This window comes from Papilio machaon, chromosome 15 (assembly GCF_912999745.1).
Source record: "Papilio machaon chromosome 15, ilPapMach1.1, whole genome shotgun sequence".
NCBI lineage: Eukaryota > Metazoa > Arthropoda > Insecta > Lepidoptera > Papilionidae > Papilio > Papilio machaon.
Window position 1 is genome coordinate 1,281,042 of NC_060000.1, and position 11,370 is coordinate 1,292,411.

The following is an 11,370-nucleotide window of genomic DNA, read 5'->3' on the forward strand; positions in this document are numbered from 1 at the left end:
AAGACATGGATGAAGATTTGTTTTTATTAATGGAAAATTCATACTTGAAATGGAAATTTCAATATATGAAGTTTGGCACACACGATTTAAATAAAGGAAGAGAAAAGTTTGGAGAATTTTATGTATTATACGCTGATTTACGGACGTATCCCGATAAATTCTTTGAATACACGAGACGACGCTTCGGCGGGTGAATCAAAACGGTTTAGAACCACTCGCGTAGTCGCCTAACAGACGCTATATCACTGTGAACGATACGGGCGGACTGAGCCATTAGAAACTCCCGCGCCACGCGCGCCCGCGCCCGCCTCATGAAGACGCGCAGCTCGCGGGAGCACTGTGAACGCAAATGGCGTCTGCATACATTTTGATTTACACGCGCCCGCGCTAGCACCCGCGCCCGCCGGCACTCTGAAAGAGCACTTAGATTTTGAATCTGATGAATTTGTTGTCACAATGTAAAAAACTAGCTAGTTTTTTGTGAGTTAGCCTAGGCGATCGAAATATCTTCCTATGTCATGTTTATGTATAAGGAACACAGCTTTACATAAAGATATTCTTACTAATATTATATATGCGAAAGTTTAAGTGGATGGAGGGATGGATAATTATTTGTTAGATGATATTTTCAAAACAACAAAATGGATCTAGTAGAAATTTGGCATAGATGTTGAACATAGTCTAGGAGAACTCATATGCTAATAACTAAGTTTTTTTTTAATTCCGCACAAACGGAATCAACGGATCGGGACGGGTCCAATTCTAGTCGGTGCCGTCACCAAACAATTAGCCGTACATACTTATATTTAGTTTATAAATTGTTTTTATAAAAACATTGTACTAGAGACTAAATAAACTCAGGAATAGTCATTCTTGGTCATGTTTCGACAGTGATTCACGAATCTTTGTCTCGTAGACTTTCAAAATTAAACTGATTTCAGTGAAAGCTTTAACTTCTAACTCTTAACAGGCTCCCGAGGGTCCACGGAAGTCCTAACTGGACCTGGGAGATCCTGAAATACTTTAAGAATCACTGTGTTACGATTTTAATTCATAATAAGAAATATACTAACTATTCATGCATTGTGAATAACAATATGTAGTTTTATAGATCAGTGAAATTCGAAGTCATTACTCAAAGACTACAAATTTCGCCAAATATTCCAGAAAAAATATGTACTACATATTACATAAATGATGTGATATTCAATTTTCAATTGAGAATATATATTTGACCGGTAGTACCGTGGCGATAAAAAAAAGTGCAAGTCACAGATGTACAAGATATCAACAGGTTTTAATATAAATATTTGGCCCCACGTCGCTATAACAGTGTGTTCACAGTGTGAAACAGACGTGTTACGTTCCTCACAGTTTTTAAATTAAATAACATTTTGTAAGTATTTTTTTATTTATTCATAATATTTTCAAATAGTTTTCTATATTTTTTAAAATTACTTTAATCATATTTTTCAATTAATTTTTTCGAATGATTTTTTGTCATAAATGATAAAAATAAAAAAATAATACAATTTTGTTTTTTAGTTTCCATGTTCTATCTTCAATTTAAAATACATTTTGTATGATTTTTCTGCAATGGACTTTTTTCTAAAATCTTACAATAGCAACGCTACTCGTGTTAATGGTCAATATTTATTCCACAGTACAATGAAGAACGTTAAAGTAACGTATTTCGATATTGAGGGCGTCGCTGAGGCGATCCGCTGGCTCCTGGCCTATGGTGGTCAGGAATTTGAAGACGTCCGCGTTGGCTTCGCGGACTGGCCAGCTTTCAAGCCAAGTTAGTATAAGAAACCATTAATGGACTTAAAATCTATATACAAAATTAATTTCGAATACTTTCGCTACTTAAGCGTTTAATAAAGAAGATTTGTTTTTCAGTTTTTATTCTTCTACACAGAGCTATGTTTAAAAAATGTTGGCTCGTATAGCACTTGCGACGTCTATGTAATTTTATTGTATCGTCTACTTATTTTAGTAACAACTAGCTTTTACCCGCGACTCCGTCCGCGCGGAATAAAAAATAGAAAAGGGGGTAAAAATTATCCTATGTCCATTTCCTGGTTCTAAGCTACCTGCCCACCAATTTTCAGTCCAATCGATTCAGCCGTTCTTGAGTTATAAATGGTGTAACTAACACAACTTTCTTTTATATATATATATAGATTAAGTTCATTTAATGAAATAGATATGATATTCATGAAAAGACTTTGAATAATTTCAGATAATACATCTTGCCACAGTATTCATTGATGCATTATTACAAAAATATTAATTAAAATCATGTTTCTATTATTTCCAGAAACGCCACATGGTGTTATGCCCCTGCTGGAATTTGACGGCAAAGTGTACGGTCAGAGTTTTGCTATCTGTCGTTACCTCGGCAAGAAATACGGCCTTGCCGGTAAGACCCTGGAGGAAGACCTAGTTATCGATCAAAATACCGATTTCTACGCAGATGTCCGTTTAAGTAAGTCGAATTTTATATCAACCATTGGAAAAAATATATTTTTTTCAAAAAATTAGGTAACCTAACCTTTTAAAGAGGCTCTCTCAGTTAGTATTTTTTCACGAAATGTCAAAGGAGTAGTCTTACTGATTCTTAAACTCACGTTAGTTTTTTGTTATTTCAGAGGGAATTCAGTCGTTCTGGGAACCTGATGCAAGTGTAAAGGCGGTGAAACAAGAGGCTCTCGTGAAGACCGTGTACCCAGAACTACTGCCAAAGTTGGAGAAAATCATTAAAGAAAACAACGGTCACATGGCCCTCGGCAGAGTGAGTCTTAACTCAAATATATTAACTTTGTATTAACAGACATTTTTAAAGCAACTTCATATGTTTATTTTTAAGATTTCGCTGAAAGAATGAACCAGCACATGACCACTGATGTTGTGTTTTTTCAATGAGCATTTCCATAAAAATGACTTTACAATATTAATATGTTTAAATACGTTTTGTTTCAGTTGACTTGGGCTGATTTTGTGTTCGCTGGATTTTATGAGTTCTTCAAACAACAATCACTGATTCCGGATATGGACGAGAAATACCCAAGCTTCAAAAAGTTGAGGGAAACCGTTTTGAACGTGCCCGCAGTCAAAAAGTACTTGGAATCAAAGTCGAAATAAATGTAGTGTTATTATAAGTTTGTTACTTTGTTGTTAAGAATTAATTTAAATTATAAAATAAATTAAAAACTATCTTTCAATTGCATTGTTTTTTTTTTACTTCGAAAAATTAAAAAAGAGGATATTTTTTATTCTTGATTCTTATGATCTCTTAATTCATATACATATAAAAATTATAGAAACGGACAAAGTCAAAGATCTGACGTGGTAGTAAATAAATTCTGTCACTTTTTGCAATCAATAATGTTCTTATCATGCGTAGACTTTCAGGGTGAGTATAGAGAGTCTTTTATACTATCCCAGTACCAGTATGGAAGATTTTATTGCAAAACCAACAATTATAAAACTAATAAGATAAGTAGAATATAACACACTGTATTATATTAAAACGTTGCATTAAAATATTTTTTTATATTTTACAAATTATGACAAAGTAGAAGGCTTCGCAAGTGTTCTTACAATTACATTACAGTTTTAGTTGCGGGATGTCCACCACGGCACAGCTCGAAGGTGGCCTTGGGCCACCAAGATATTTAAAAAGAACTATAGTAATCAAAGCAGTTTCAGCACAACCGTTTTTTTTGTTTTTATAAATAGCCAATTCACGATAACTCGGCAATAATAATTGTAGTATAAAGTTGTTACTCATCGTATTGCTCGTTACGTTGATACATGCTCTTCATTTTAGAAGTGTCGAGTCATGCCACGTATTCATAATGATGTATAGTATAGTGAATATTTTTATGCACTAGCTGATGCCCGCAACTCTCGTCAGTGTGGAAAATATGCCTATTTTACTCCTACATACATAAGCTACTTTAAAAGAAACCAACGATAAGATTGAAAAACTTATCTTGATAAATTACTCAAAATGCGTCGAAGGAAAAGCCACTTGCAGAACTTAGAAAAAGCTATATAATTTAAAAAACCTTTAGTATCATATTATTTTAAAACAATTCCAAATAGACAATAAATAAAATTAATCAGAAAGATGAAAACTCTTTTCTTATAGTTTTATTTTTCGTTATAAAAATTTAATTTAATTTATTTACTACGAATTTATTAATTGATAATATTTATGACAATAAACACAAGCAAATATAACGAATTTAACAACAATATATGATAGATGTGATATGTAGAGTACCTTGGAAGGACTGACATAAGCTAAGTGACATTTGTATTAATTCGTACTGTTGTCTCTATTTTGCCAAACACAACAAATATAATGACAAGTGTCACTGAAGTAGATTTATAGGGTAAGAGTCAACATTCTCCTTCATACAAGACTGTCAGACAAGGGTTGGCGCAGTACATGCAACCCCTATTACTGTATGTGACGCCGTCGGAGCCGCATACCGGCTGGTACTGAGTGGAGCAGGCGCAGTTCTGAGCATACGCCGTCTGCAGACATAACAGCAAACAGATAAACACTGAAATGAGAAAATCATTCTTTTATTATCATGGTTTTTGTATTGAAAAACTTGTAAAAAAAATATTTTATACATGTTATGTAAAGAAAATGAGACAAAAGATTGACAATGCAAACTGTTCATGAACAGATAGATTTTATATGTGGCAACATTTTATTACAAACATTACACTTTTTTGTGGCGCCATTGCACACCTTGCACACACATTTAGGTGAAGAGAAAACCAAAAATGTTGCCACATAGAAAATCTTTCTGTTCATGAACACAGACTATTTGGCAAACTTACGGTAACCGTGAGCTGAAATTTGATACAGGGAAACATTTTTACGACCCAAATGAATATTCGATCTTGAAATATTTATGCTTATCCATGGTATCTATTTTCAATCCATTTTGTATTATTTTAATCTACATAAACATTGCAATAGCCAACGAAAAATATAATCTGTTGTTAACAGGGCGATAAAATTTAGTTTTATTCCCCGCGACTCCGTCCGCGCGGAATAAAAAATAGAAAACGGGGTAAAAATTATCCTATGTCCGTTTCCTGGTTCTAAGCTACCTGCCCACCAATTTTCAATCAAATCGATTCAGCCGTTCTTGAGTTATAAATAGTGTAACTAACATGACTTTCTTTTATATATATACTAGCTTTTACCCGCGACTCCGTCCGCTCGGAATAAAAAAAAATGCACACAAAATAAAAAAGTTCCTATGTCCGTCTCCTAGTTCTAAGCTACCTCCCCATCAATTTTCAGCTAAATTAGTTCGATCGATCTGGAGTTATAAATAGTGTAACTAACACGACTTTCTTTTATATATATAGATAGATAGATTTACAAAGAAAATAATATAATTTTCAATCCAGGACCGAATATTGATAATTATTTCGACAAGTATATTAATTATTTTAGGAATTACTTACCGAATGTACGAAGCATCTTAAATGTAAGCTTGTTTCAATTATCTGATAATTTTGAACGTTGTTGCATTTTATACCAACAAACAACAATGCATTAAAGTAAACATCGAATGGTTTCTTACATTCTGTATTGTTATATACTTTTATGAATAAAATAATTGAATAAATACAAAAGCCTTTTTTCAATGTAAAATTTGTTTAAATATATGATTCACTAGCAGTCGCCCGCGACTCCATTTGCGCGTTTTTAAAAACTTAATCTATGTGGTCTTCCAGACTAAGTTCTATATCTGTGCCAAATTTCATCAACATCCGTTAAGCCGTTCTGGAGATACTTTCAAACAAATATCCATCCATCCATCCATCCATCTAAGCATTTACATTTATAATATTAGTAAGATAATTTGTGTGATGTTATTATATTTTAAAATTATCGGTAAAGAAAGAAAGAAAAAGGTAAGTAGATAGCCTATATAGGATCCAGTTAAAATTATATCTTTACTAGTTGTCGCCCTACTCCGTCGACGCGGGATAAAAAAAAATGTAGTAGCCTATGTGTTCTTTCAGACTATGTTCTATATTTCTGCCAAATTTCAGCGATATTCATGCAACCGTTCTAGAGATACCTTCTAACAAACATCCATCCATCCATATATCTATTCCAATTTATAATATTAGTATAATTATACAAGTGTCTGAATATAGATTATAAACTAGGTTTATCGATAGAGGTAATATTCTATTCTTTCCTCTAATGTCATAAGCGAGTAAGTCTTCTCTATTTTCTACATTAACTACTGTTTATAATAATAAAATTACTGTATTATTTTTCATTAATCGATACTTAAAATTATTTAAAAACTGAAATGTAACACGTAAACATGTATACTTTCATGTCTGTGTAATGTTTAAATAGCTGAAAATTTATGCAAACAAATTTTAACCAGTTTGTTATTGTGTACTATTATTTACTTGGGTTAACGTTTGTCTGTTTGATTATACAAAACAAAAGCAATACATTAATCACACTGTAAAAACACTTGGGACAAAATTGTATGAAGTTTTGCTAAGAAATAAAACAAATTAATTTTTAAAACATGTATACATTCAGAAATAAATTAGAAATATAACTAATAAAGTAATTTATAAATCCCTTGTTCATATGTCTTAGGTCGTATGCCTTTAATCCTGCAGGGTCCTTGAGCGATGACCTTCAGATTGGTTTTTTGACATCTCATGCATTGTACGTTGGAATAGGTGTGGCCATCAGAGGCACAAACCGGCCAGTATACGCGGGGGCAGGGACAAGATAAGCCAGCAGCTATGGTAGCTAGCATCAAGAATAGGAGGACTGAAAGAAAAGAGCGTTAAATACAAATAGACATGAATAACCTATTACAATAAGAATATTAATAGTCTCGAGACATTTCCATTTATGTTAATTAAACAAAAATTGTAGCTATGCGTAGAAAGAAAATTGATACAACTTACCAACTTTAAGAGACATTACTTTAAATAAAATTACTTTAAAAATTAAAGGTACAGTCCTTTCAGTACACAGTTTTTTTTGATACTCGATTTAAAAAAAACAACTCTTTTATAGTCGGTGTAATGATAAGCCACTTATTGGTTATCTCATAATAAACTATTAACCTTTATTTGAGCATAAAGTGTTTGTTTATTGATTTCTCGTTCTATGTATATAACAAGATAGGAACGGATTCGTTTATGGGTCTAATAGGGATGTGCCAATTATTTCTTACTGATGGAAAAACTGAATTTTGTGGGAAACTTGGAACCGCATCCATATTTTTTCTAGGTTATGTGTTTCCCAGAAAAGAACTTCCTATAGAAAAAGCTATGGCAGTAATAGTGATTTGTACATTTTACTATAATTTTCCATCAGGCGCTGGTTATGATTTTTTGACAAATGAGTCTGTACCATGTGTTTCACTGCTCAAATACCAACGCAAAAGTATTTTAGCATTTCTGTTCCCTATTAGTATTTTTGAAAAAAAAACTTTAGAACCGAACTGAATAAAAAATCACTTAGGTAAATGAAATCAAATTCATTTTCCATTTACTAATATTATAAATGCGAAAGTAACTGTAGCTGAACGCCAAAACTACTAAACCGATTTAGATTAAATTTGGTACTCATATACCTATAGTCTAGAGTTTAATAAAGGCTACTTTTAATTGCGAAAAATAACCGTTGTAAGGGGTTGAAAGGGGGGATGGAAAGTTGTATGGAAATATCGACATTTTTACAGTTTGAAGAAGCTTGGAAATTATTTTTTAATCTGTTAATTTGATATAAATAAATTTGACGGAATAGGCGATGGAAATTTGTATGCGAATATTGAAAGTTTATGTGAATGTTTTGTAAGTTTAATATGTTTGTAGTTTTAATTTTTATAATTTTGAGTAAATTAATTAGCCTAAATCGTTTAAAATGCTACCCGAAGACAGCATTTCACACGAACGAAGTCGCGGGCAATTACTGATATATTTTATATCAATTGCCTCACGAAGAAAAAACATATTTATTAATTGTGTAAATGTTTAGACGACACAATCTGATCACTTCTCAAGAAAACTCGACTAGGAATACACATTGTGTAATTGTGTAAACTTGCGACATTGCTCTGTGAATGAATATATCATCATATACTCATATTCATAGTTATTTTATGGGCCAAGGTCTTACGATCTAATGATATTTACTATATTAATTATTAATTTGTTTGGTAGTCAGTGGTAGCGAAACACATTCCTCGTTAGGGGAACATCATGCCACTTTGTGGCAAAGGGATGTAATTAGACTTCATTATTCTATTTTATGGATTTTGATATAACCATTTTAAAATTAATGGATTTGATAATTTAAATAAACAAAAGCAAACAGAATGTTTTGGAAGTTTGTAATCGCACTACCTAGTTATATTATAAACTGAACAAAACAGTAGTTTACATAAAATTTTTAGACATTTCGCAAGCTATTCGCAGTGTTCGAAGTATTTAACTAAGTTTGTGGAAGGGAGCGAGTTTAAATTGAATGTTATTTTGCAAGAATAAAGAAACAATTTGTCAGAACCAGAGAAGTATGTTGAATTGTTAGACTGTATTTAATAAAATAATAAATCGTAAAGTAAATAAAGATGTTTACGAAGACATCGTTGTATCAATCACGTGCGTCAATCCAGTGAGTTTACGTCCGTCGGTTCAATACAATAAATAACTTAAACGAAAGATATAAGATTAAGATTCTGTTAGACACGGTCATAAAATAAATCCTTTCGAAATACGGAGTAAAAATGATATCTTACTTCTTAGCTTCTTACTAATATTATAAATGCGAATGTTTAGATGGATGGATGTTTGTTTGAAGGTATCTCCGGAACGACTCAAGGAATCTTAATGAAATTTGGCATAGATGTAAAGCATAGTCTGGAAGAACACATAGGCTACTAATAAAGTTTTTTTTTAATTCCGCGCTGACGGAGTCGCGGGCGAAAGCGTGTACAACATAGTTTCGAAAAATTACGAAAACCGAAACGTTTCTTGATAGAAGTAATGTATTACGAATACTACGTTAATTTAGGATGAAAGCAAATCCCTTTACGAATTAAAATAATATTTTTGCTTTGTTGTTTATTGCAATAATTATACTCATGCAGGCAAACACAAAAAATTGATAAAAACGCTTTTACATCGAGAAAACAATCTGTCTAAGTGTATTTATATCTTCGTAACAAACATAATTATTCTTATGTGCTTTTATAATTTAACCCTTTGAACGACCATGGTAAGTGAGAACGAAAACGTATTTTTGTTTGTTATGAGGCCACTCGCTAATGCAACAATAATGTTACGTACACAAAACCGAGTTCAGTTTACACAAGTAACAGTTAACGAAAACATTTATTTCCTATATAAATCAGACAGAAACAACAAAAAAATCGTAATTCTCTATTTCACATTGAGTAGACAAGATGGCTGCCATTGTGAAGTTGACATTTGTTTTTTTAATCTGTTGCGTGGTTTTCGGACGTTCGGATACACGACCTCAATCGAATTCACCTCAAGTAGTATCGAAATTATCAGGACCTGAACATCATTTCGAGAAGAGATCAGCTGATTATGACGGAGATGACGCAGATGGATTCATTCAAGCACAACGTCCTTATGAAAACTCTTTCGATAGACCTCACAGAATTCGAGTGTTGCCAGGTTTTCTTCATTAATTATAAATTATTTGTAAGTTTTATTAATGTGTAAATAAAATATCTGTTATGGGGCTTATGCAATGTTAATATTCGTTTAACTTCATTTTTCCTTTTCTTTATTGCTTTTAATTTTTATCATTCTGTACTTATGATAATCAACTGAAAATGGCATTTGTTTAAATAAAACACAATTTTTTTATGTTTAAATGAAATTTATTTAAAAAATATGTCTTAAACACGTGTTTTAAATTTATTACATAAGTAACAGATTGTAATAATATGTTCATCAATTATATTTCAATAGATACCTATTGCAAATACTTAGGATAATTTTTAAAACATCTAAATTACCAAAAAAATACAAAAAGAAACTTTTCTAAATTCTTAACGTCGATGATTTATATTTAATAATGACAAATATCGCGATAAAATTTAACATAAAAATGACCAAGGACCATAAAATTACTTAACACTAACGATTATAAACGTACGTCCGAACCCAATAATCGATCCTTATTTAATTTTACAAAAATGGATTTTACTACAAGTACTTTAATCACTTGAATTTACAGCTAACTGATAAAAAAACAGCCATTAAATAATCTTTGTAATCGTAAAATATATGCCAAATCCATTATTGGGTCCGCACGTTACAATGGCTTAAACATAATGTAAAAATTGGTGCATCAATATACATAATATAGAAAATCTTTGAAGTCGTTGATACAAACAGAATGTATCTAAAACTTTTAATAACAAAAGCACCGTTGATTCAGCGAATCCATCTTAAAATTATCATATAAAAAATTAAAAGATTTACTTTTTAAAAACCATATTATTGTACTTCGGACTACATTTGTTACAAAATTGTCATTTTAACCTATTACCCTATATATCTGCATAAAATTAAAAATATATTGTAATCCAAATTAGAGTGATGCATTGACCTCTATAGATATAGACAGGTCGCTTGGAAAAGCTTTGGATTCGTTCCAATTTAAATGGTTAATTCTATCTATATTAATATTAGTTCGAATCCTCACCACCTATACCAACAGCTACCGTCAGCGTCAAAATGGCGGAAATCAAATAGGCTCAAAATAACATACATTTTAGCCTGTCCATTTATAGATTGGCGGGTAAGTATCGGGCTAAATGGTTAATGGAAACCTGTGGTTATTTAACTAAAATATTACGTTAATAAGAAAATACTAAATTACTTTTGGCACTTTGCGAATTCACATCTTTTTTGGGTGCTTACACACTTCGTTAAAATATACAAATAAAATATTTAACATTGTTTGTCTTACAAACTTTACATACTTAATATTAAATATGTATTTTCATTTTTAATAAGAGATTTTTTAATCTATAAATTGTTACTTTTCAAAGACAAAATACAAATGTAAAACTAATTTATACCTATGAAGTAATAACTAAACAAGGTAAAGTAAACAATTGTTTATAAAGATTCTCAATTGCGGCTAAATGGTTCCTTCAGGTGAGAAATCTGCACTAAGGATTCACTTAGCGCTACGAAGGTAAGGGAATTATATAAAAAATAAACTATATCTGGGATTAAAAAATGCTTATGTGTTCTGCATAGGTTAATTTACTGCCAAACAAATAACCGAACTAA

The 11,370-nt window shown here is 31.5% G+C and overlaps 1 protein-coding gene across 1 annotated transcript; it reads left to right on the forward strand.

Annotated features, from left to right (window-relative positions):
- Positions 1–1,316: 1,316 nt before the first annotated feature.
- Positions 1,317–3,181, forward strand: LOC106714472 (glutathione S-transferase 2-like). The gene is made up of 5 exons (XM_045681226.1): positions 1,317–1,396; positions 1,665–1,801; positions 2,324–2,491; positions 2,655–2,797; positions 2,986–3,181. Exons 2-5 carry the CDS (start codon positions 1,669–1,671, stop codon positions 3,145–3,147), a joined length of 606 nt encoding a protein of 201 aa, XP_045537182.1. The 5' UTR covers positions 1,317–1,396; positions 1,665–1,668; the 3' UTR covers positions 3,148–3,181.
- Positions 3,182–11,370: the final 8,189 nt, after the last annotated feature.